The 23,859-nt window shown below is 57.5% G+C and overlaps 9 protein-coding genes across 9 annotated transcripts; 3 read left to right on the top strand and 6 right to left on the bottom strand.

Annotated features, from left to right (window-relative positions):
- Window positions 1–739: 739 nt before the first annotated feature.
- Window positions 740–2,727, bottom strand: B0I36DRAFT_234932 (P-loop containing nucleoside triphosphate hydrolase protein; the record flags this gene model as incomplete). Its single annotated transcript, XM_046149360.1, has 3 exons — window positions 740–1,308; window positions 1,385–1,516; window positions 1,581–2,727. The coding sequence occupies 3 exons, from the start codon at window positions 2,725–2,727 to the stop codon at window positions 740–742; spliced, it is 1,848 nt and encodes a 615-aa protein (XP_046018124.1).
- Window positions 2,728–3,402: 675 nt separating this feature from the next.
- Window positions 3,403–4,879, bottom strand: B0I36DRAFT_233359 (6-phosphofructo-2-kinase; the record flags this gene model as incomplete). Its single annotated transcript, XM_046149227.1, has 3 exons — window positions 3,403–3,918; window positions 3,983–4,686; window positions 4,765–4,879. 3 exons carry the CDS (start codon window positions 4,877–4,879, stop codon window positions 3,403–3,405), a joined length of 1,335 nt encoding a protein of 444 aa, XP_046018123.1.
- Window positions 4,763–6,104, top strand: B0I36DRAFT_5029 (uncharacterized protein). Its single transcript, XM_046162974.1, has one exon. The coding sequence runs from the start codon at window positions 5,252–5,254 to the stop codon at window positions 6,011–6,013; it is 762 nt and encodes a 253-aa protein (XP_046018122.1). The 5' UTR covers window positions 4,763–5,251; the 3' UTR covers window positions 6,014–6,104.
- Window positions 6,105–7,505: 1,401 nt separating this feature from the next.
- B0I36DRAFT_357419 (uncharacterized protein) lies at window positions 7,506–8,814 on the bottom strand (the record flags this gene model as incomplete). Its single annotated transcript, XM_046157798.1, has 3 exons — window positions 7,506–8,021; window positions 8,117–8,385; window positions 8,448–8,814. The coding sequence occupies 3 exons, from the start codon at window positions 8,812–8,814 to the stop codon at window positions 7,506–7,508; spliced, it is 1,152 nt and encodes a 383-aa protein (XP_046018121.1).
- A 1,015-nt stretch (window positions 8,815–9,829) lies between these two features.
- Window positions 9,830–10,320, bottom strand: B0I36DRAFT_343865 (uncharacterized protein; the record flags this gene model as incomplete). The annotated part of the gene is made up of 2 exons (XM_046156203.1): window positions 9,830–10,073; window positions 10,208–10,320. 2 exons carry the CDS (start codon window positions 10,318–10,320, stop codon window positions 9,830–9,832), a joined length of 357 nt encoding a protein of 118 aa, XP_046018120.1.
- Window positions 10,321–10,973: 653 nt separating this feature from the next.
- Window positions 10,974–12,943, bottom strand: B0I36DRAFT_309847 (uncharacterized protein). Its single transcript, XM_046152188.1, has 2 exons — window positions 12,521–12,943; window positions 10,974–12,454 (listed from the first exon to the last, which is right to left on the bottom strand). The coding sequence occupies exons 1-2, from the start codon at window positions 12,820–12,822 to the stop codon at window positions 11,404–11,406; spliced, it is 1,353 nt and encodes a 450-aa protein (XP_046018119.1). The 5' UTR covers window positions 12,823–12,943; the 3' UTR covers window positions 10,974–11,403.
- Window positions 12,944–15,786: 2,843 nt separating this feature from the next.
- On the top strand, window positions 15,787–16,727 carry B0I36DRAFT_4918 (uncharacterized protein). The gene is made up of 2 exons (XM_046162957.1): window positions 15,787–16,152; window positions 16,252–16,727. Exons 1-2 carry the CDS (start codon window positions 16,009–16,011, stop codon window positions 16,663–16,665), a joined length of 558 nt encoding a protein of 185 aa, XP_046018118.1. The 5' UTR covers window positions 15,787–16,008; the 3' UTR covers window positions 16,666–16,727.
- On the bottom strand, window positions 16,727–19,724 carry B0I36DRAFT_4901 (uncharacterized protein). Its single transcript, XM_046162952.1, has 2 exons — window positions 19,121–19,724; window positions 16,727–19,045 (listed from the first exon to the last, which is right to left on the bottom strand). Exons 1-2 carry the CDS (start codon window positions 19,399–19,401, stop codon window positions 16,789–16,791), a joined length of 2,538 nt encoding a protein of 845 aa, XP_046018117.1. The 5' UTR covers window positions 19,402–19,724; the 3' UTR covers window positions 16,727–16,788.
- A 2,524-nt stretch (window positions 19,725–22,248) lies between these two features.
- B0I36DRAFT_309839 (Dip2/Utp12 family-domain-containing protein) lies at window positions 22,249–23,843 on the top strand. The gene has a single exon (XM_046152187.1). It carries the CDS (start codon window positions 22,501–22,503, stop codon window positions 23,704–23,706), a length of 1,206 nt encoding a protein of 401 aa, XP_046018116.1. The 5' UTR covers window positions 22,249–22,500; the 3' UTR covers window positions 23,707–23,843.
- Window positions 23,844–23,859: the final 16 nt, after the last annotated feature.

The raw sequence follows: 23,859 nt of genomic DNA, 5'->3' as shown, positions 1-23,859 counted from the left end.
CGTGTTCTGCTTACCACAGTGCCCCAGGTGTTGCGCTTGACCCGTCACTGTATTGCACCACGAGATCTCGGCCACGGTTTGGACACGGAACCTGAACGTGCTGTGAAGACTGTCAAACGAACGATAGCCGAGCAATGTTGGATTTGGCGGCATCTCTTGTGTTGTTCAAGTGAAACTCTGGTATGTCAAGCCAATCCAAGTCCAGGTCTAGGGCTGTTGAGGAGCGTTGCCCCTGTAAGTGTTGGCTGGACCCTTGAGGGCGGAGCCGGCTGGCGTGTAAGTTCCACTGCTCCCGGATGTGTCAGTGTTGACGAGTACTCAGGCCCCCGGCCAAGGAGTCGCTGGGAGGTTAAGGAACAGTCAAATGACAAAGTTACGAAACAAATGTGGTCAAAGAATACGAAACTTCGCGTTCGGTGATGGCGCGGTTGCCTCTCTATGTGAGCTGTCCAGGCACATGGCCATTCCACTGAAGGAGTGTCATCACACTTTCAAAGCAGAAGTGAAAAGGCCTGCCCTGCGCGTTTTCGGTGCTGAGAAAAGTTCGGTCCGAATCCGAATGTTTCGGAAAGTAAGTCAATCGCTTTGTATAACGTCTCTACTGCCAATTTTTGGTCCGTCTTTGTTTGAAAACCACAAGTACAATGCTCGCCAATGCTTTGGTCCACATCTCTTCCCCACTCCTCCGTTGTACCACATAACTCTCCCTACACTCCTTCCCCAACTTCTTTACGGACCATTACCTCCTCTGCTGCCCACGGCTTCTCTGCTGCTGCGGCTGGCTGCCATACGGCCTCCTCCCCTGTTGGCCCCCCTTTCCACCGCCATTCTTGTTTCCGTGCATCCCCGCGCCTAGGGTGATGTCGATCCGCGGCGGGGTGCTGAACCCGAAGCTCTTGGCGACCCGGGTGAGGTCGAGCTTGTTGACGTCGAACACGGTGCGGAGGGAGTGGCTGGCGTAGGCGTGCAGGTAGCTCCGCAGGCCGTCCTTGGCCGACTTGTTGAGGTAGTAGTTCTGCGAGATGAGCTTCTCGAGCTGGCTCTGCACGTTGATGATCTTCTTGGCGGGGAAGTCGAACTCGACGACGGGCACGCGCGCCGACTTGAGGTGCGACAGGAACCCGACCTCCGACGGCTGCAGGAACATGAGCGACTTGCCCTTCTTGCCAGAACCACGCGCCGTCCGGCCCACGCGGTGGATGTAGTCGCGCGGATCGTCCGGGGGGTCGAACTGCACGATCCAGTCGACCGCGGGGATGTCGAGACCTCGCGCGGCGACGTCTGTGCAGATGAGGATTCCTTGCTTGGCTGGAGAGAGGGAGATGCCGCTGTCAGTATGATGATGGCCGTATCGGGTGATGTGGGACGTTTCCGCAGGACTTACCATTCACAAACTCGAAGAAGGTGTTTGTCCGCTTCTGCTGCTTCTGCTTGCCGTGCAGAGCGAGGACAGGAAGGTCAATGTAGTTGAGCAACTCAGAGTGGTAGTCAACGCAGGCACAACTGCTGAAGAAGACTGAGAGGACAAGAGAGGTCAGTACTGCTAACCAAGAAACGACATTTGCGCACGAATGACCTACCAATAACCTTCTTGCTAAGGTTGCGCTTCAGGAACGAGAAGAGCAGCAGGAACCGCTTGTCGGCCTCGCACACGACGTATCCCTGCTCCAGACCCTCGACGGTGCTGTGCTGCTTCTCCTCATCGACGTTGATGTATAGCGGGCCAGGCCGCAGCGATATCCTGGCGAGGTCTTCGACCTTGGTCGTCTGTGTGGCGGAGAAGAGCATGGTCTGGCGCTCCTGCGACGGCAGGATCTTGATGATCTGCCGCATCTCGTCCTCGAAACCAATCTCGAGGATCCGGTCGGCCTCGTCGATGATGAGTGACTTGAGGTTCTTGAAGACAAACGGCGTGTTCTGCAGGTGGTCGAGCAGGCGACCGGGCGTGGCAATGATCAGGTTGACGCCCTTGGACAGCTTGTCGGCCTCGGCCTTGCGGTTCGCGCCGCCAATCACGATGCCGTACGTCTGCGAGTGGTGCGCCATGAGCTCGCGGGCGACGCCGAAGATCTGCAGCGCCAGCTCGCGCGTGGGCGAGACGACAATCACGCCGGTGCCGTTGCGCGGCTTGAAGCGCAGTGAGCACAGCATCTCGACGGCTGGGATCAGGAACGCGAGCGTCTTGCCCGAGCCCGTCTTGGCGGCGCCGAGGATATCCTTGCCCGCCAGACCCGGTGGCACCGCACGCCGCTGGATCTCGGTCATCTTGGTGAAGCCCATCTCCTCGATGGCCTTGGCCGACTTGTCCGAGAGCTTGAGGTCTGCAAAGTTCTGCGCGTCGGTGGCTGCCGTCGGCGGCAGGGTCAGGGCGCTGCCGTCGGGCAGGTCGGCGCCGGCGTCTGCTTCACCGTCGTCGTCCTTGTCCGCAGCCTCGACTCTTCTGTCCAGCTCGGCGGCATCCTCGCCATCCTGCTCGTTCTCAGCCTCGTCCTCGTTGTCGTTGTCGGATCCACTGGCGCTGGCATCCTCCCCTTGCTCCTCCTCATCATCGTCGTCGTCGTCGTCGTCGCTGTCAGACTCCTCGGGCTCGACCACGGGTTCCGCGCGCTTGAGCTTCTTCGACTTGGGGACGGGTGCTGTCGCCTTGGCTGGGGCGGCGGCGGCAGCCTTCGCGCTGGACGAGCCGTCCTTGTACTTCCGCTTCTTGCTGAGCTTTGCCGCGTCCATGGTGCCTTTCTTTGTGACGGGGGATTGCGGTGCTGTGAGTGCAGTCCTGTTGGTGTTGCTACAAGATTGAAGTGCAGTCGTGGTGCGAACGGCGCAAGGAGGATGCACCTGGTCTTCTTGCTGTGCTACTTGCTGCGCAGGTGGGCTACTCTGCCCTTGGATGCGCTGCACGATTCCAAGGTTGCTGTTGGGCTGGGAACTTTTTTTTCTTATCGTCCAGGGTTGGGGCACGATAAGACGGGCGCTGGCGGGTACTCAGACGCCCCACTTTTAGGCCTCGGCCAGCACAAAGTCAATCTGGAGCAGGTCTACCACCCATGATCACGAGTCACTGTAAGGGCGAGCACATCCTTATCATCCTGTGCTTGTGATGAATTTCATTGAAGAAGTATACCCCGTAGCATGTGGCCAGCTTTCACGAAAGAATACGAAACATCACAAGCTCGCAATTCGCCTGTTCGACTAAGGCAGCCAAAAGTCCAGAAATGAGATGAATTGGTCCTTTTCCGTGCCATAATCACCGAAAGCATACAGGAGGCACTACAGGTGCCCCAGTTATACATATTTGATGTAATGCCCAAATCCCAAGTCCCAAGTCCCAACGCCACAACTGCCAAAAATGCTGATGTCCTGTATCAGTTATGTAAAGCTCTCCCCCAGCCACGCGCTTTGCGCCTAGGCGGCGGCCACAGGGTCTTCGTGCTTTGCTGTACTGCCCTTGCCGCGCCAGGTGCTGACTGCAGGAATGTCTGCGACGTAACGCTCCTCGTCGGTTCCATAAGCCCGAGGCGTCAGCTTGATCAGACAGTGCAGCGGCACGTTCATCCACGGGCTCTTGGTGTGATCCTTCTTCATGAAGTATGCGTAGATGCAGCGGAGGATCGCCTGGTGGGTCACGATCAGGATGTCCTCGGATCGTTCCAGCTCCATGATGATAGGCTCCAGTCGGATCACAACATCCCGATATGACTCGCCTCCGCGATACCGATAGTTGTACTTGTCTTCGTCTCGCGCAACAAAGTCTTCGGGGTATATGTCTTTTATCTCCTGATACGTCATGCCGTCGCAGAGTCCAGCATCAAGCTCATCAAGCGCCTTCCATTGGAGTTGGTTGTAGTCGTCCGGCAAGAACCGCGCCGTGGCGATTGTGCGCTTCAGTGTCGATGTCCACACCGTGAGTGGCCGGTCGCCCTGTCGGGGAATTGAACGTCAGTATTCATCTCATCCACTGAGCAGGTGACGGTGGTCAACTTACTCCTACTGATTGGCGCACAAGCTCAGGCAGTTTCCGTGCATACTGCTCTCCTCTGGGTGACAACTGCGCATCACCGCCGATACGTCCGTCAAGGTTGTACATGGACTCTCCGTGTCTGGACAGCCAAACGGAGCGCGGACGAATGTGCAGGTTCATGAGATAGTACACCACGCGGCTCTGCAGGTAGTCCTGGATACGGTTGATGACGACCTGGCTGCCGACATCGAGGATCTTGAGGTATGTGTAGTGGCTCTCGTCGCCGTCGCCGTCGATGGTCTTGTAGACCTTCTCGTACATCTTGATACGGTTCCGGAAGTCGAGCATGGCCTCGTCCGGGTCCTGGCCGACGTAGTCTGGGCTTGTCGTCTTAACGTCGCGGACGTTCGCCATGATGAGGTCCTCGTCGTCGCATTTCGACTCGACAAAGAGAACTTCGATGCCCTCGGCGGCGCACTTGTCCCAGACCCATTTCCGCCTGTCCTTGGTTGAGTTGGTCGCATCCAGAATGCCCACCGTGCCGCCCTGCCGATACCACCCAATCATGTCGGATATGGCTGCCTCGGCAGCGGCTCGCCGGCTACGCTCGCCCTCCGCATTGCCGGTGTCGAAGAAGTCGGCTGATGGCTGGGGCGCGTTGGTGCGGCGATAGTTGCCAACATTGAACACTTTGGCGTCAATCGATAGCCATTGCAGGTATCGCTGGGCTATGTTCATCCAAAGAGTGTCAGGAGCCTGCTCTCGATAGGGCGAGGGAGGAAGAGCCCATCAGAATTGTTGCATACCTTTCTGTGCAATATAGCTTTTTCCCCGCGCAGGGAGGCCGACCATGACGACACAGATCTTTGTGTCCTCGGCCTGGACACCGCGGCCGTTAGTGGTGTTTCGTCGGGGTGCCATCTTGGCAGAAGGTGTGCAACGTGTTGCACGATTCGCCGATGCGTGATTGATAGTGATACAGCCCGATGTAGAAGCGCAAAAAGTAAGGCGGGGAGGACAGGAACAGGTAGTGGTGTGAGAATCTGGTTTGGCAAGGGAGGTGGAAGCTCGAAAGAATCCGCTCGAGCAGAGAATTCGGTCAGAGAGGTGTGTAGGAGTCTGTGCTGGATGCAGCAACCGTCATGGGCAGAGCCGTAGGTTTAGCTGCTCAAGTGGAGCCTCTGGCGGTGCATCAAGGTCCTTGCGCGGGAATACCCAGGTGTAGCTGGCACGACCAGCAATGACAGTGCAGTGGATATCCTGGAGGGTCAGAGGGAGCGAGACGACTGAAAGATGGACCTTCTGGTAGCCACTGGCCTTTCCGTCCGTGCAGCGAGGGCCCTGTTCAGTGCACAGCTGGGATGTAAAAAGCTCTGCATCTGCCGCATTCGCCCTTGGGGCCAAGGGATTTCGTCACCAAGCCGCCCGACCGGGAAAGTCAGGAACGGGGCAAGTGGCGCCTGGGAAGAAGGAGGGTGGGCACCCCTGGGGGGGATGCCGGCGGTAATTGCAGCGAGCGAGGCAGGCCCTGCCAGACACGCAGCCCACCTGCAGCTGTCGCTGTGTCTTCCAGTGCGGGGTGCCCCGCCATCGACGGGCGCAGAGCGCGATGCACCGAGCACAAGACACAGCAGCCAGCCCTGTCGCCGCCCTAGGCACGGCTTTCTCCCGGCCCGGAGCTGGGCGGACTGGCTCCTTTCCCCCGGAGCCGCTCCGGCTTGTCTCTTTCTTGCCCAGTGGTGGTCACGCGCGCAGCCTCAGGTGCATGCACCGCCAAGCAGCACACGGCTTGGTGGCCGGCACGTCGCAAAGGAACAGACAGGACAGGGTCAGGGAAAGACTACAGGCACCAAGGACCCCTCGACCAACTTGATCGTGGCCCTGGACTCCTGGAATAGGCTTTTCGGAACGTGGCCTAGCTCGTGTCCTGGCTCTGCCGCATTCCTGCCGTTGGGCAGCAGATCCGAGTCCGCGGGTGGGACAGCCGTTCCACCGAAGGCCTGGTGCGGCATGTGGCCACTAACCACAGGTTGTACAAGCCGCTCCAACTGCTGAACCGTCGCCAAGCGAGAGCCAGGATTGGCGATCCCTTGCTGGCTTGATCGATGGGGAGACCGTCGGACCAGGCAGGCAAGACCCTGGACGCTAAAAGGAGGCACTCGCGCTCCTTTTGCCCATCCCTCCACGAAAATAACTCGTCCCATTCTGGCATCGGGTTGCGCAGAAACGGCTGGCGATGCCGGGGCTCGCGGCTATGCCTGCCGCGCTGGCTAGAACGGACTCTGCTCTGGAGGATGTGTCTGAAATGCTGTTCACCGCCAGTCTGATTTGCGTGGAAAAGGGCCGCGTGACTAAGGTATGTGGGTGGTGGGCCGATACGTGGAACGAATTGCAGCAGGGCTCGCAGACGCCATCACGGCAACGTCGACCTCGGCTCGCGTTCCGTGCTTTTATGCGCAGGCGTGTGGACGGGGTGGTGGATGCGCAGATGGGACGCATGCCAGCAGTGCTTCTGATGCCGGGAACGGCGCCGCGCGGCAGACGAGAAGGGAAATCATCTCACTCACCCTCGAGAAGCTTGAAGCATGCCGGCTTCGCCTCTGCCGCTCGCTATTGGCAACCACGCCCCGCATCTTGGTGTTGCGTCCTGGCTCGGACGAGGCCGTGTACGTGGAGGTGAGTGATCGGTGCCTTGGATCTCGAGTCCTCCCTCCGAGAATAGCGAAGCCGTCTCGTGGTTGTATTTGCAGCCCAGATGCGGCCTCTGTGACTGATGCAGGGTCTCGCTTTGCCCTGCGTTGACTCGGTGTGGTACAAGTGTCGTCGTCGTTGTCGGTCACCAGCCAGGGAGCCGTGTGGGAGGGCCGTCTGGGGATCTGTGTAGATGGAGGGGAAACAGCACGGCGGAAACTGCCTGGACAGAGTTCGTCAAAGTGCGTTCATGGTTTCGCAGTGCAGCCCAATTCGCCTCCGCCAGCTCTGCGTTGGATCCATAGATATCAGCCCCCCACGTTTCGAAGTGGGAGGCTACTGGGTATCGCTCCTCCTCGCGCATGGGAGTGCATCAGATAAGCCCTGCATGTCGACGCAAAGGCCCGTCATAGGCAGGCACGACCACCTTTCCAGCTGATTTAACAGTAGCTGAATCCTACCCTCCGTCTACAATACCATACGGCATTCATACTGACTGGGACCACGACCGTGGGCACGAGACTTCAAAGAAACCTTGGAAACGTCATTCTGTCTCCCGGCACATCCGCCAACCTCAGCACCTGAGACGGAAAAAGCATGGTGACTGCCTTCCAAATTGCCATCTTTGTTTGGCATGTGAAAGGCGGGTTGCTTCTGCGCGGCTGAACGTCTGCAGCCTTAATTGGCTGGCATGCTGATTGTACCACAGGCATCCGATGCGGTGCAGGTTATCGCCATGCATCAGAGTACGCTCGCTCACACAGTCTTTTGAGAATGAGTTTTGGACTCGGCTACGGATCGCTCTCGAGTACACCCGTGCACCCCATCCACCACCGTCCACCACCACTGCTCACGATCAAACGAGCGACTCTATCCTTTCCCCATCTTTGCACAGGCCTTCCACGATGGGGGTCGCCCGCGGACCAGGACCACGCACAGAGCCGTCGTCGTTGTAGCGCGGCAGCTCACCTAGCCAGCCCCAGTGGCAACGTTCTTTCCATCCCCTGGCCTTCCAGTCATTGAGATCCTCTGCTGGGCGCTCGTTAATCGTAGGCAAGACTTCAGGCAGAATCGCATCGTGGGTCAAGAGCACCAGCACGTGGTCATCCGAGTCAAAGTAGTCCTGCATGCCCTTCATCGTGGCAGTCGCGACACCCGGCTCTTCGTACGCAGACTTCTCATGCGTAGAGAGCTTGTAGAACGGCGTCGTCCGCGGGTCGACCGTTGGGTCGCCTTCCGCCGCTCGTGTAATTTGAGGGTGATGGTTGGTGAAAATGGCACACGGACAAGGTGACGGGTAGTCATCTCTTGGTCTGCGGCCACCTCCTCGACACAGGGCCGTTTCAGGGATACTGTCTGGGAGAGGGATCTCCTGCGTTGGACGAAATTCCCCCGCGAAGTGGCAGATGTCTCCGCCCAGAAACACGAAAGTATCAGGCGTGGTTCTGGCGAGCGCGCAGAGATGACCAGGCCAGTGCCCGGGTGTGTGTCGAGCAGGTACAGTGAGTCATCGCCGTAGAAGTCGTGCGCATCAAACGGCCCGATCTTTAGCTGATTGCAGTCTATGGCGCGACACTTCCGACCTTCAAAGGCATCTGCGTTGAGGTTCGAGGTTGGCGACTCGGGGTATGGAGGAAACCCAACCGTGTCTCTACCATAACAAAGGTTTGTGGAGTGTGGGAAGAGATGGGTCGAGCCAGTGTGGTCGCAGTGGCTATGCGACCAGATGATGTCGTCTGGAGGACGAGTTAGTCAAATCTTGCGACCAGCAAGCCGGCATTGGGAAATCCCTGCGTACTGATCTCATCCAGTCTTATCCCGCCATCATTTAGAATATCCGTCGTGTCTCGGTCGCTCCTCAAGCCCGGAACAGCCCGCTGAATCGCCTGCCGCGTGGCGGGCGGCAGGTTCCAGTAGTCCTTGCGCATACCGAGATCGAACATGGCCTTCTTGCCGAGCCGCTCGTTTTCGATGAGGAATGCCATCGTGGGCATGCTCATGATCTCGTGGCCCGGCATCACCGGGTCGACAAAGGAGTACGCGTGCAGGGATAGCGACGACTCGGTGTCGACCATGCGAACTCGGACGGTGTTGTCTGATACTGGCGGGGGGTTGAGGCTTTGCAAGCCGCGTGTGGCGCGGTGTAGTGTCGTAGCTGGGGCCATGTCTCTTATGTACTTTTGACATATGAATTGCCGCCGAGTAAGGGATTACCGAAAGATCAGTGGGAATTCCGCGATTATAGTCTGTCGATCCGAGGATAGTGTGACCGAGCGTGTTAGCGTATCACGAATTTGGGCGCAGAAAGTCCAAACTGCAAAAATGACAAGTGACAAGATACAATTACGTGAAGCCCGAGATCTTATATGAAGAATGAGGAGATCGGCAACTCGATCAATTTATCCATTCGTTTGGAGGCTGTCACGGCGCCCAGAATCAGTCATCTCCAACATTGGGTACCGTGATCCTACATAGCTTGGGTAAGCCCACGTCAGCGACGAGGCCCCCGGAATAAGACAAACGAGGGACGAAATTGAGGAGGAGGAGAGGAGGGGGGAGAAGAAACCAAAAAACACTTTACCTCGACTTGTCCCATTCATCCCACGCCTCGTGCAGATCAAACTTCCTGAGCACGAGCGCCGCGACGAGCTTCATCTCCGTATACGCGAGCTCCCTGCCGATGCACTGCCTCGGTCCCCTGCTGACCTTTTCTCCACAATTAGGGCAGAGGATGCGGGTGGCGTTTCTTGGGTGTGCTTGTCCCAGGCTGTTGGGTCCCGCACCCTCAACTTTCTCGCGAAGATCAGGACGAGCATATATCTGGAAGCGGTGGTCTCACACGGTCTTGCCAAGTACCTGGCTAAATTCTGCGCGAGTCTTATCAGCGCCCCTTCTGCCGACGTGGTGGGGTAAATTTAAAGACATGATGACACGGATTATTGAAAACACGGGACATTGCTTCCAAGGGTCATTCGCCCCAGCCTGTACAGTACCTTACTGTACCTCTGCAGGCATGTGCATATTTCTATCTTACACAATGGTGAGCTTTACATCGCGTCACCGCTTTTGCACAAAGCCCCCCCTCCCCATCCCTGTCTACCAAGCACCTTTTCGCTCTCTTCATTCCGAGAAGGACCCCGTCCTATCACGCGTCCAGCCAAGTGCCCAAGAGCCCAGCAGTCATGAATCCCACAAAGATCCCCCCTGCGGGAACCCGGGCCCTCCGAACTCCGGATCGAGCCCCATCGTGCCGGGGAACAAGAGGGCCGTCAGGCCCGTGAGCCAGTACACGGATCCCGCGAACGCGCGGATCTTGGTATATTCGCGACGCTGCTGGGGCGTAGGTGGCCGTGGCCGCCAGGTGTAGTAGAGCGTCACGAGGCCGAGGAGCACGGAGAGCTGGATCGTCTGGGCATTATGGAATCTGTTTTATTATTATTATTATTATTATCATTTTCGCGAGCAAAGGTTAGAAAGAAGGGCCTTTCATGTTGCCAAGGATTCTTTGCGCTGGCTTGGTCTGAAGGTGAGAGCGGGGAGGGAGGGAGAAAAACGTACTTGGCATGAGGGCGCCAGTTGGGGTTGTACATGTGCGTCTCGCTCATGTCGGCTATGGCGGCGCCGAGTATGAGGCCCACGGCATCAACGGTGAGTAGAATGCGGCCGAGCATGGTGATACGTCGCGTTTGGGGTGATTGAGTGTGTAAAGGGTCCAGAATGCTTCGGGAGATTGGGAAACCTTAAAAAGAGAAGATGGTGGCGTAGAGGGGCTATTTAATGTGATTGCAGATCTCTGAGGCTGAATGGAAGGTTCTCCAGGACCACATTGCCCAAAGTCAATATCTCTATGGTTAAGCTCTGCCTGGTACCAAAGATATAACAACTACCACGTGTTTCGGTATGTTTCACGAGCTCGGGCCCTCCTGAGTCCCCAGACTGGGTTCCATACCTTGCATGGGGAGTTCCGTGGTTCGGTCTTCCTGCATTTAAGTCCGGTACTCCCGAGACCTGGTTCCGCCTCTGGGTGAAAGTCTGCGGCTTTCCATGTTCGTCACCGTGGTGTTCTTGATATTCCATGATCGTAGCTCAAGAGACAATTCAGCTTAGCCTCACAATGCTTGTCAGGGTCTCTCTCATACGTCCGTCATGCTTGACTAAATGCGTCACAATTCCTTCCAAGGCTCCACCGTAAGTCCTTTACTTTCACGCACTGGCCCGGTATCTAATTTGTGCCCGAGGGACGCTTCTGGGCTTCAAAATCGCTCCGCGTCAACATGGAAGAAGCAGCTACTGCTTAACACTTCTGCCCCTTAAAGTACGCACTTCTGAGAGACTATGCCGCAGCTTGTGCAGCACCAGAAGATGATGCCCTTAATTGAGATTATTCTATTTATTGTTTGGTTTGTAATGGACGCTCCGAAAACACAGGATATATATCTAAAAGAAGTCCGCCGCGCCGGGCCTGTATGTGTGTACACCATCCATGTACATGTGTGACTCTGTGACTGTGTGGGGTCCGGTTGTTGGTGGTGCAGGTGGACTTGAGATGTTTCCTACCGTCCGTGCTCCTTCCGTTTGAGTGCTTTCATGTAAGCTGACAGCTCCGCCCGTTCCTGCCCCCCTCAACGGCCAGCATATAGAAGGCAGATTGGATCAGACGCCTCTAAAATCTCTGCTCACTCGTTCTTCCAAATGTTTGCCCTGCTCCCCATCATTAGGGAACAAGAATCGACAGCGACTCCCTCGGCTGCTCCTCACGCCGCTGCGGCTTGGACCGCCGACGTGTTCTTCCACGGGAACTTGCCCTGCTTGAGGTTGTTCTCCGGCAGGAAGGTGAAGATGTCGCTCGCGGCCACTATAGGCGCCACCATCTTCTCAAACAGGAACCTGTCGAGCTTGAGCCCGGGCACAATGTAGCGGTCGAGCATCTTCAACCCCCAGCTGTCGAATGTCGACATGCGCGTCATGAGCGCAGATCTCTCAAAGAGTTCCTTGCCCAGCTTGCGTCGTTTCGCCTGGTACTCTCCAAGCGCTTTGCTCAGTGCCGCCATGCTCACACCCTCACTCTTCTCCCGGTTCTGTTGGCTGACAAGTCCGTGCAACAGGTTGACCAGCATGGCAATGTCCTGCGCGCCGTTGTTGAAGCCGTTACCCGCATTGGGTGTCTGCTTGTTCGCTGCGTCGCCTGCGAGCAGGAGACGGCCCCAGGTAAAGTTCTTTACAGTCCCCTCCTCGAGATCGACGAGGATGGTTTCCTGCGCCGTCTTGTAGACGTCGCGCACGCGGACCTTCTCATGCAGGAGCAGGTCGCCCAGCCGCTCCGCATACTGCTCTTTGTCCTTGACAGAGTATGTTGTCCGTTCTCGCGTCGGCTTCGCCATCTTCTCGTATACAAAGAACCACGTCTTGTCGCGGCCGACGAAAAGCTGTGTGCACTTGTCGTTGGTGTGGCACTCCCACTGTTCAGCCTCTTTGGGGCCCTCGGGCGTCGGGCCATAGCCAAACATGCAACGATACGTCGACAGAAACGGCTTCTCCTCGTCCACCTTGGCCTTGGGATCTTGCTGGAGCGCAAGTGTCCGCATGTACTCACGGACCTGGCTGTGTACGCCGTCAGCACCCAAAACAACGCTGCCTTGGTAGCTTGTGTCGTCCTCGCATGTCACGACAGCCTTGGCTTCGTCCGAAGTGATGTCAGAGATGCGCTTGTTGGTCAGGACCTTAGCCTTGGCCTCCTCAGGCAAGGTTGTGTACAGCATGTCGAGCAACTCGCTGCGATGGATGAAGTTGAGCTCATGGCCAAAGCTATGGGAGAGTACTCAAGGGTCAGCGGGATTACGGATCGGGCAGGCAAGCTCATATGCAACCTACAATTCCGTCAGCCACGTGGAAAACTCGACGTCGCTGAACATCATGCCCTTGCCTGTGACGGCGCACCGGCGCCCCAGCTTGTGGTTGAGTCTGCGCGTTGCGTCAAAAAGACCAAGCTGGTCGAACAGGCGGGTTGTTGAAGGACCGATGGCGATGCTGCTGCCTTGGTGTGACCTGACTGTGTCTCTGCGCTCCAGGACGACAAAGTCGATTCCGGCCTTGAAAAATGCATGGGCGGCCAGCAGACCGACAGGCCCGCCACCGACGATGATGACCTTGAACTCTGTGGACAGAGCCATCATTGTGCGTGGGAATTGTTGGCACTGGGGAAGTGACTTTGGACGTCGTACGTAATGTCAAGCACTGGTTCAGATCACTGACAGGATAGACAGCCAGGAAGCAGGGTCAGGCTTGACCTTGTGGGCGGGCTCTTCTATATACTAACCCACGATGGAGATGGGCCGCAAAGACCCCCTGCCCAGGGCGAGAGGTGCCCATACTGGGGGCCAGTTCAAGGCTGCGGTTGAGGGACCGGATATTGGGACCCCTGATCTGGGAGGTCTCCGGTGGAAGGGGTGGAGCGTTGGCACAGCCGCCGTGCGCAACCAGGCGACCGTCTCCAGGTTCATGGCCAGAAATAGAGCGCTGGGACAAGGGCTGCCGGACGCCGGGAAGGGCAACAAAGCAAGTTGTGTGGCAGGAAAGATACGTTTTACCTTTTTGGGCCCAGGAAAGAAGATGGGATGTTCCCTGCGCAGTGGCTGACCCTGGTTCCCGGGAGCCACATGCGTAAAACTTGTAGCCTATCCGTGGGCGCGGGTATTGAGAAGGGGTCGTTGGGGGAAGGGAGGACAAGGGCGCTAGACTAGCAGTAGACCGAGAGTCCGACGCCTCGCAGGGTCGGCGCCGCGGCCGGGACAACGTGCGGGCCGCGCGACTTGAGCTGTGCATGTCTTTGATTGCAGCGTGCGCGCGCCATCAGCAAGTCGATGGGGCCGGAGACATTGTCACATACGCGCAACCCGCTGTCCGCCCAGCAGTGCCGTATACTTGGGCCATCGTGACCTGCATGCATGCTTACCTACGCAGTAATACAGACTCGATCGAGCCATCCCCCTTGTCCCCTGCCCCATGTCCCCTGTCCCTGGCCAGCCCCGGTCAGCCCTGCTCCATCGTGCCTGTATGGACTGGCCTTGCGAGGCCTTGGCGGCTGTCGCCAGCACTGCCCTCGGTCCTGCTCACGCCAGCACCGTCTCTGCCATGACTCTGCCCCACAGCCTGAGACTCACAGCGCCTCTGCTGTGCTGGCGAGCGAGATGACCAAAAGAGGAAGACCTGCCACATCAAGCCTGGCAATGGCCATGGCGTCATACGACTGGCTCAGCACCGCGGCGGATCCGACCGGCCAGCATGGCAAGCGCCAGCTCATTCAGAGACCGAGTCAGTTGCTGCAAGCTATAATCTGACAAAAATCGACAGGTGTGTGGCATGTAGGACACGACTATGCCCGTCGCAGGGCGGAGTCGGCAGCACAACGGCCGACCGCGGGCCAGAATCGCTCCATGCCCACTCGGCCGAACCCACCTCGACCGGCTGGAAATGCCAAGGCCGTCGGGGCAAAGAGAAGCGCGTGGGCGAGTGCCAAGTCTAATTCACTAGACCCTCGATTCGATACAGTCAGCCCGTGTCCTTGATTTATGCTCATGGATCCGGAACCCCTACCCGTGCCCGTTGTCAAGAGTTCGCCATTACTTGTTCCTCATGGGGGTCCCGGTTCTTCCGCGGCTACTACTACTCGTCTCAGATAGCCTATCACGCTTCCAGGTTCCAGGGTCTCACTTACAAATAGACATCGTACATCAGGCCGTCCAATCACACGACCCGTTCCCGTTCCCCAATCCCATGCAGCCTGATTTAGGGACAACAGTCTCTCCTCTGCCAGAGCACGCCCCTTAAAAAATGTGCGGTGGTAGTGCAATGTCCGTCGCAATGCAGAATAAGCTGGAGAAGCAGGGTACACAGGCCACGGGCCGGTTCTTCATCCTTGCCTGCACTTGGGAGAGAGAGAGAGAGAGAGAGAGAGACTCTTGCTTACCATCCTTCTTCTCCTCTGCCCCCCCTGGTCGAGCTCCTGTTCGTCCGGCAGCAGTCCCGTATTATACTGGCACCACTTCCCCCCTTCGCTCGAGCGGCCGGTTCGGCCGATTCGACCGCTCGACCCTGACACAACCCAACGGGGACGTTTCAGAAAGGGACCTCTTTGATATCTAAGTGGCCTAACGCCAAAGTAAGCTTCCACCGCTGCAGGATCCGCTTGTGAGTATTCGCGGGGAAACCTTTTTTTTTCTCCCTTTTTGGCCGCGAGGGCAGTCGTTCGTGTCTGTCTGTCTGTCTGTCTATCAGAAAAGAAGGTAGCCATGTAGGTTGCAGTTCTTCTTGCTCAACCCCTCCGAGGGCAAGAAGCATTGCAAAATGCTGCTATAACATGGCATATGACATGTATTTTCTTCCTGCTTGTGTCCGTGCCCGGTGCGGATCAAGAGGACCCTCTTCTTCTTCTTCTTCTTCGCCGAGTATATATCTTTCGGCCACGTCTTATTTCACTCGACAGCTCGGCGTGCGGACCGCTAGCCACTACACACACGCACACACTAGGGTGTATATGTGTAACTTGACATACTTGACATTCTTGACGAAGGCTTGTAGCCAGCAGTCTCAGGCTTTTGCCACCACCACCGCATCGTCTTTCCCTTCGTTGGCATTTTGCCACTACCGCTAATCATATGCCCCCCCCCCCCCCCACCCCCTCCAAGATCCGGTTTTGTTTCCTCACTTTTCCCTTCTGTTCCCAGGCTGCCTGCCACCCTCTCTCGCCAATCAGAACATGCCCAAAGAAAAAAACCCTGACACCATGTCATACAGACAGATCATCCCCAACATCATCATCATCATCATCATCACATCCGTGTTGCCTCTGCTTGCAAGCCGAACCCTCCGAGCCTATCCTGGCCTGACCTGGCCTGACCCGGACCTTGCTGGCTGACGCAGATGGGCCAAACCAACGTCAAATGTTGAAACAAGCCAAACAACACAATTCGTGGGCTGGCGGGGCGGAGCCTGGCAGACAACACAGGCGAGAGAGAGAGAGCTACGTCAGAGCCCTCTTTATATATATATATATATTCGTTACACGGTCTTTGTGGTTGGCACACACATATGCCATCATCCTGCCGGACAGCTCAAAACTCAACCATCAAGATAAAACAAATCGGGGCAATAATACAGGTGAGAAGCGTGCATGCATTCAGCTCCGAAGACGGAGGTGGTGGTGGGGACCAAGCTCATTGCATCGCCGCGCCATCTTCCACAAGACAGAAGAGCGTCAGCACTGAGCCACTGTGACCTTCCGGCCTGACATTTCACGGCGGAAGCATCGTCATCGCCTTTTCTTGAACAAGAGACAAAACTGCACAATCTCAAGCGGCCACATGTTCGGCCCAGGAGGTGCTTTGCGTGGTTGTGATTCCCACGATCCAGACGCGATGCTGTCCACAACGCAGCCCGAGTCGTGGAGAGGATATATTTTGTACAGTCAAGGTATATCTGTGCTTCGCTCCCGAAACCGACCAGAGGTAATATGCCTAACCACCTCGCACCCCAACTTCTCAATTCAACATTGCCACGACATCGTAATGTCGTGAACCTCTTGCGCCTTCGCTAAAGGGACAAAGCTCATTTCCAGGGCACAAATAGGCGGTGCCGAGCGACGACTAGGAATGTTCGCCTCCCGGCAAAAGTCCAGAGCAATTCATGGTGTTTGCTCGACACGGTCCAAATCCCGGGTAATTTATTCCTCCTCTGAATCACTCTCCTCGCTCGACTCGTTGTCGTGCTGCTCATCTCCCTCCACAGGGAAGGGCTCCTGGCTCCCGCTGCCGTGGCGTGCAAGCTGCGCTTTGAGCTCCCGGAGCTGCTCGATCTTGCGTTCTTGCTCATGCTTGTTCATGGGCTTGTTCTTCTTGCTCTTGGTGCCACCGGACTTCATGAAGCCCTCCGGTTCCGGAGACTCCTGCTGCTTCGCAAATTCAGGCTTCTTCTCAAGGTTGGCACGAATGTGCGGGTGTGCCCGGTGGATGAGGTCGTAGAGCCGGCCTAGAGCGTCGATCGACAGAGCGTCGATATCAAGCTCCATCTCACCATCGTCATTTTCCTGTTGTATCATTGTCAGTTACACTTCATGTGGCAAGAGGCAGATCCTCATAGGGAGGTCAAAAACCCACGTTTTGACCAGTGTCGCGCTTGATAATCTCGACAGCTCTGGTCAGGGTGTTGCCGTCAAGCTCGTTGATGCCCTCGGCGATAATAGCTTTCTCGAGCGGCCCAATCGACCTCTTCCGGGGAGCCGCCTTCTTGGCGGCCCCGGCCTTCTTCGATGCAGCACCACCCGCGGCGCCCTTCTTGTTGGACGAACCTCCAGCACTGGCCTTGGCCTTACTCTTGCTGGCGCCACCCTTCTTCTTGGTCGGCTTCTTCTCGCTGTGGAACTTGGTCTTCTCCTCGACGAGCTTGCGTTGAATCATCGAGACCATGGACTGTTGGATCTCTATCATTGATAGGTCTGGTCGTTTTGACCCAATGAGGGTGTTGAGCTTATCCTGCTCCTCCTTGAGCCGGCTCTGCAGGTTCCGGATCGTTTCGTTGTCCTCTTCCTCCGGCTCGGCCTCACTCTCATCCTCGGACTCATCGGCACTGCGATCGGGACTGCCGTTACCATGGGAGTTTGCCGGCTCAGGCGGGTAGTTCTTGGCCATCCAAGAATCCTTCTTGGCGAGCTCGGACTTGAGCAGCGTCTCCAGCTGTTTTCCAATCTTTGTAACGTCATGGTCAGGACCATTGAACAGCTCGGAATTCGTGATGATCTGACGCATGTCCTTCTCAACATCCTTGGCGGTCTTGTATTGGCCGTCCTCGTTGCGCTCAGTCATTGTTCTGAGGTCCATCGGCTTCTTAACAATGCTGAAATAGGTGGGGATATTGAACGCGACAGGATCTACTGGTTCCATGAACCACTGATTCAGCGCAAAGTGCTTGCCCTTCTTGATCTCAGCCAAGACCTCCGCGAAGAACTTCTGCTCAGGGTCAAGCTTCTTCTTGCGCGCACCCTTGCCAGCGTAATCAAGATCGCGGTTCTTCGGAGGGTGAATCGGCCGCTTCGGCCGGTCTCCATCGTCTCTTGTCGAGTCGCGCCGAATTTGGGGAACGCCATTCGGCGGGATAGCGAAGGCAGGTGCACTGGTCGATGTCGCGCTGGAGGGCGTCGCATGTGAGGCAACGTCCGCTTTGGGCTTCGGGCTCGTAGCAACTCGCGATTGAGGCTGAGATTGACGCCGTGGCTGGGTGGCGGCGCGGGATTCTGCGAGGCGCGATGGCTGGGCTTTGCTCTTCTCGGCTCGTACAGGTTCTGATAGCAATGAGATCTCTGGAAGTTTCGAAAAAATCTGATCTCTAACAATGGCGGCGGCGTTGGTCACGATGTGGTTCTCGCCATTGAAAAGCACACAGTTCTGGTAGAGCAGTCGCACATCTTGCTTCAACTCGCCGTAATTCGCGTAGCTGTTGTCACGCAGCTTCGACTCAAACAGCGACAGGTCCACGGGATTTTCGACCTTTTGAGAGTAGTCATTCCATAAGCCAGGCCAGAGGTCACGGACCGACTTGCGGAAGTTGCCTCCGTTCTTGGTCTTTTTGATTCCCGCGATAATCCCGCGAATCTGCTTGTTCTGGAACGAGGTGATCTCGCGGGCGTCGGTCTCCCCGTCGTCAGCAGGCTCTGTCCGTTCGTGCGATGCGCCCGGCGTGCCCGTAGCGACCGTTAGCGAGTCGGCAGTGATCTCGGTGGGTTCCTCAGTTCTCGCTCGCTTGGCCGCTGGTTCATCGGCGGAATCCTCCTCACGCTCGCGCGCCACCTTTGCACCCGGAGAAACAGAGCTGTCCTTCATGCTCACATCGACCTTGCTTTGTTCAGACTCCTTTGGAGTATCTGCCGTGGGCTTGACGTCATCAGTCTTGTCCTGTGGCACTTCACGAGGCGACTCTACCAACGGCACATCGCTCATTGCGGACGTGTCCTGCGTGCTTTCCGCATGCTCTGCGCTGGTAGCGACATCTGCGCGGTCCGTCGAAGAATCAACATCCATCGAGTCAGCTGCAGCGGCCGTTTCCCGAGGCTTGGGAGAGGACGGCGACTTGGGGAGTCCCGAGTCTTTTGACACAGCGGCATCTGTGGATGGCGCGTCCTTCTTGTCTGAAGCTTGTCCGTCGACATCGGGCATGTCACTGTCTTCAGCACCATTGACAGTCGGCTGTGGGTCTTGGGCATCCTTGTCTGTTCGAGCGGACAAATCCGAGTTGGCTTTGAAGGATGCCGCGTTATGCGCCTTGGCAGCGTCCTCGGCAGGCTCGGAAGCATCGCCATTGGTAGCAGATGCCTTGTGCGCAGAATCAGATGCGACGGGTGTACTGTGCCTGTGGAAGTGAGGGCTTAGCTAAAAGAAAAAAAAAAGCCACTTCGCAATGAGGCACTGTGGAAGTTGGACTCACCCGTTCACGGAAGTGGGCGCCGCTGAGTCGACAACCATCTTGTCCTCTGCGGTGCCAATGACAGTCGACTTGGGCTCTGCAGGCACAGTCTGAGGTTGTTCAGTTGCCATGACGGCCATCCGCAGCAACCAGACACAGAAGCCGCGCGTGTTTGAGAAGGCTCGAGAGCTTAATGCGACTGAAATGCGTGAACCATCAAGGCGGACGATACCTGATACTGGAAATCGAGTTAGCAAGAAAGGACTTGAGCCTGTGGTGGATGTGCAACATGAAATTGACATGGTCGCGTAGTGAACACGCAATGAGTGAACAAAGTGTGGCACTGAAAGGGTCTGGGCTCAGACATAACGGCTGGCCAGAGGAACGCTCGAACCAGCTTCGCGTTCTTGTGCCGTGTCGCTCAGGAATGGGCGCAGAGATGGCCAGGAAATGCGAAAACGATGCATGATACATCGCGTGATCCGAAAGTCGAGATTGCTCGAAAGCCACAGCGGTGGGGCAGTTTTGCCAAAGATTGGCAATGTCGCATTACAGAAACAAAGCGCGAAAGGCGACGTTGCCGGCCGATTTGAATGAGAATGGATAGCCGTGCGATAATTGGGATGAGTACCACACAACGGCGATGGCGCGCCAAGACAGACGTGAGATGGTCTTAAAGTGGTGCTGCACGAAGGATGCTATTGGAGGTCCTACGGGTCGCAGTGCATGGGTTTCGCTGAGCGCGTCGCAGAACCGCGTCTCACTGGCCGAGAATGGGTATTGATGGGAATAAGGGAGTGCATTGCAAGAAAATCGACAGTGTTGCGTAGATGAACAAAGAAAATAATTACCTTCAACTAGTTGGTCTCAAAATTGAGGCGTGCAGGTTGGTGGCTGTTTGCGACAACACACGAACGAGTACACCGCGCAGTTGTGGGCGGTTGCTGTGTGGAGACGGTTTGGCGATAGCCTCAAAACTGACCGCTTTGGGAAGGTCGGCTGCACGCGGTAACGTGGCGGCTGTGACGAGTGGTGGGGAGAGACCGGGGGAGAGACCCAGACAAGGGCACAGGAAGCAGTGACGGGGGAATTAGAACAACGAGAAAAAAGCCCCAAAATGCGATGATGGCGGACGGTGGTCGGCGGTGCAGCTCGGAAAAGAAGCTGGACGTTTGGTTGTGATGTACCTCGAAGTGGGTGGTGATGGCGCGCAGCGGGCAGGACGGGCGTGCAGGCGTGCGGCGGAGGCGGATGGGCTCGGGTGTGTTGGGTGTCGGATGGGGGGGTGAAGGGGGGCTCCTCGATTATGTATGATGGCCGGCCAGTGACAGCGAGGTGATGGCACGCGCGGGACGGGGAGGTCGGGCACCCGGAGCAGGCGCACAGGCGGCGGTGCTGGGCGAGGGCGGCGAGGGCGGCGAGGAAGGAGGGGGGGAGGGGGGTGCGAGGGCTGGGTGCGCGCTCGCGGTTGTGGTTGGTCGGATGGGAGGGCAAGAGGGAGAAACAAGAGGAAAGGATCGAAAATAAAAAAAATCGGCCGGCGCATCTTTATCCTGGACCGTGCTCATCTGCCCAGCAAACAGCACTCGCGCGCCCGCGGCCTCAGGGTGCGCGACCAGACTCGAGTCCCTGCCCGCCTCCAGGGCTGCCTGCCTGCCTGCCTGCCTGCTCCCCAGGTGTGCCTGGCCTGGCCTGCTCCTGCCTCGAGCGCCTGGTGGACCCGTCGCGCTCGTCCTGGAAGGGGGGGCCCTCCCCTGCCTAGCGCGAGCTCTCACGGGTAGCCACAAGGTCGCAGCACCACAAGTCGCGATACTTTGCAGCTCGTGGGTCGCGAGGCCCGTCTCCACCCTCGCAGCCCAAACAAGCCAGCATTGGGGGCGCCTGACGAATCAGCACTTGTCGCATTTGCGTTGACGGGTCAGCTCCGCTGCCAAGACCTCCAGTGCAGGGTCCTGGGAGTCCCGCTACTTTGCTCTGGACTTAAGGCCACTTCATCACGAGTGCCCAGGTTCCCCTTCACCGTCAAATCCCAGTGTCCACTTGATGGTCTCTCGTCAGTCTGGTACCAGCAAGAAGCCCGAATACATTTGTCGCCGACTTTTTACAGGAGGATGGAACTCTCACGCAGCAGGCCTTTTCCCACCCGCACGGCCGGCACCAGGCATTCACGCCGGGAGGCCAAAAGCAATCTGGAAAGCATCCTTCCGGCCACACACCTGGGCGAGAGAGCCGGGGGCGCGAAGGATGCAGGGTGGAGCCCGGGGACTGCCGGCGAGCCAATCAGAGGCCGAGCGCATTCTCGTTTTCTTGGGCGCAGCATCGGCACGCGGCAGTCTCCCAAGCTTAGGCACGGGAACATATGTGGGCAAAGAAGTGACAACGAACGGGCCATCATGACGCGTTCTGGAGCCTTGTGGGTTTTGACACATCACGCCCAAAAACATCTCTGCCCAAGGAGTGCAGACGGGCGGCGTCCACGGCAAGACGAACTTGCTCTGCCCCTCGGTAGTCCACTTACCTAGTGGTGCTGTGCCGACCTGCACGATCTACGCGAGTCGTGGCGCTCGACGGAAGCGGCTCCGACTTCCTGAGGAACTGGCTTGAACCTTCTGCCATGGTCATGAATGCTAAGATGTGGCTCAACTGTCCCCTCGTGCAAGTCAGTCGGCTGCAGCAGATTTCTGAGCCCGGAGACCTGGCTGCACCACAGTCAGTGTTGCGGTGTGTCCCTGCTGGCCGCGCTGCACAAGCCCCTGCCGCGTGCGAATCTCGCCCAGTACGGGGCTCAACCTCTGCTGTCCACATGCAGGCTTGCTTGTATTGTTCTAGATACTAGAGGTGTCCTCTGCCGTCCGCGCGGACTTCCCATCCTTTCCATTGCGGAGTGGGCACTCGCGTAGGACCAAGCTCTGGTACGAAAATGGTGATGGCTGTGCCTGTTACCCAGGCCTCCAGCTTGATTGACATCTAAGCTGGGCTTGGCTGCGAGAAAGCATGCAGTAACAGGTCGAGCCCCACTGTTGGATGCTGCAAGCGTGTCTGGTCCGCGTCCGTCCAAGGTGCAGAGGCGGCCCCTTCTCGGAAAAACAGGCCGCTTATCGCTGTCGATAAGAGTGGCCCAGCGTCTTATCGGCAGAAAAAAGTTGACGACCAGCCCGGGACCTCGCGCGTGCCCAGTCAACGCAAGAGTTCCGGCCCTGAGAATCCAGACTTGCAGGCCGACGATTTCTTTGGTGGATCAAAGACTGGCACACCTTCGACGACAAGTCTGTGCTACTTGCCACGGCGCTCCCCAGGACAAAAGCGACCCAGACATCAAGCCAGGCAGATTGCCACCACATCGCGATCGTCGTTTCCTGCGTAATCTCGCGTTCGCTAAAGACTCCAATTCCCATACTGCCATGTCGACAAAGCGGAAAGCACCGAGCAAGATTGCTCAGCCGGTGGTGAAGCAGAGTGCCAAGAAGGCCACCAAGGCCAACATCAATGAGTCCGAGACCGCTGTCACAGCGCCAGGCATCTCGACGGACGTTGCGACGGACAAGCAGGATGCGATTGAGATCTCAAGTGACTCTGCCAGCAGCGAGTACGAGGGCTCCGATGACGAAGGAGCTGAGAAGGAAGTAGGCGATGCCTCGGAAGCACCCGCGACAAACGGTTCCGCCCAGACAGCCGCCGAATCATCAAAAGCTGGCGCCGACCAGGACACCGAGATGGCTTCGGCCGACGATGCCGAGTCAGACCAGGAGCCCGCCCAGCCCACCTTCGGCGAGCTCGCACGCGTCGAGGAGACGATAGACGTCCCCTCCGCCCTGCTCCTCCCGCCCACAAACGCCCTCGCAAACACTGGCCGTGTCCTCGCACCGCCCAGCTCAGCATCGCTCGGCACGGTCCTCACACAAGCCCTGCGAACCGACGACAATGACCTGCTCGAGTCCTGTCTGCACACGACCGACCTCAACACAGTAGCGAACACGATCCAAAGGCTGGACTCCTCGCTGGCCGGCACTCTTCTGACGAAGCTTGCCTCGAGGATGCACAGGCGCCCAGGCCGAGCAGGCAGCCTCATGACCTGGGTGCAGTGGACATTGGTCGCCCACGGCGGCGCGCTCGCGACGCAGCCCGGTCTTGCCAAGAAGCTCGGAGAGCTCCACAGGGTTCTGGAGGAGCGATCCAGAGGTCTGACCTCGCTGCTGTCGCTCAAGGGCAAGCTTGACCTGCTCGAGTCTCAGATGCAGCTGCGCCGCGGCATGCGCAATGCTGCCGACTCTGACGATTCTGACGATGACGACGATGAGCAAGGCGTCGTGTACGTCGAGGGCGAGGAGGAGGCCTCTGGCGCCGGATTCGATGTTGAGGATGATGACGACGGACTGCCCGTCACCAACGGCTTCGCGGACGATGACTCGGAAGGCGACGAGGGCGCGAGCGACCTCGAGGATGACGAGGAAGACGACGAGGAAGAGCTCGAGGGCGAGGAGGACCTTGACGAGAACGAGGTCGACCATGATGACATATCATCAGATGAGGAGGACAGTGAAGGGGAGGGTGAGCCTGCGCCGCCAGCGAAGCGCAGCAGAGTCGGCGCGGCGAGCAAGAGGAGATGATGCATGCATTGAGGAGCGGAAGTAATCGAAGTTCATTATCCACGATTGAATAGAATCGGCATTTGCAATGGAAGCGTTATCCTAATCTGTGCCCTCAAAGTTGGGCAAGCCACGAGGCTGTGATTCAGGAGACCGTGGAAAACGGGACTGTCA

The sequence above is a fragment of the Microdochium trichocladiopsis genome (assembly GCF_020744255.1).
Source record: "Microdochium trichocladiopsis strain MPI-CAGE-CH-0230 chromosome Unknown B0I36scaffold_1, whole genome shotgun sequence".
In the NCBI taxonomy this organism is placed as follows: domain Eukaryota; kingdom Fungi; phylum Ascomycota; class Sordariomycetes; order Xylariales; family Microdochiaceae; genus Microdochium; species Microdochium trichocladiopsis.
The sequence above is the reverse complement of the archived record's forward strand: the minus strand, read 5'-3'. Positions and strand labels throughout refer to the sequence as shown.

Excerpts from the sequence above, each read along its gene's own strand:
- B0I36DRAFT_4901 (XM_046162952.1), bottom strand. The coding sequence starts at position 19,401 with ATGTCAATTTCATGTTGCACATCCACCACAGGCTCAAGTCCTTTCTTG. Across the intron at positions 19,046-19,120 it reads GCGCCCACTTCCGTGAACGG|GCACAGTACACCCGTCGCAT; the intron begins GTGAGTCCAACT and ends TCACTTCCACAG.
- B0I36DRAFT_5029 (XM_046162974.1), top strand. The coding sequence starts at position 5,252 with ATGGACCTTCTGGTAGCCACTGGCCTTTCCGTCCGTGCAGCGAGGGCC.
- B0I36DRAFT_4918 (XM_046162957.1), top strand. The coding sequence starts at position 16,009 with ATGTTCGGCCCAGGAGGTGCTTTGCGTGGTTGTGATTCCCACGATCCA. Across the intron at positions 16,153-16,251 it reads GCTCCCGAAACCGACCAGAG|CTCATTTCCAGGGCACAAAT; the intron begins GTAATATGCCTA and ends AAAGGGACAAAG.
- B0I36DRAFT_309847 (XM_046152188.1), bottom strand. The coding sequence starts at position 12,822 with ATGATGGCTCTGTCCACAGAGTTCAAGGTCATCATCGTCGGTGGCGGG. Across the intron at positions 12,455-12,520 it reads TCCACGTGGCTGACGGAATT|CTTTGGCCATGAGCTCAACT; the intron begins GTAGGTTGCATA and ends ACTCTCCCATAG.
- B0I36DRAFT_309839 (XM_046152187.1), top strand. The coding sequence starts at position 22,501 with ATGTCGACAAAGCGGAAAGCACCGAGCAAGATTGCTCAGCCGGTGGTG.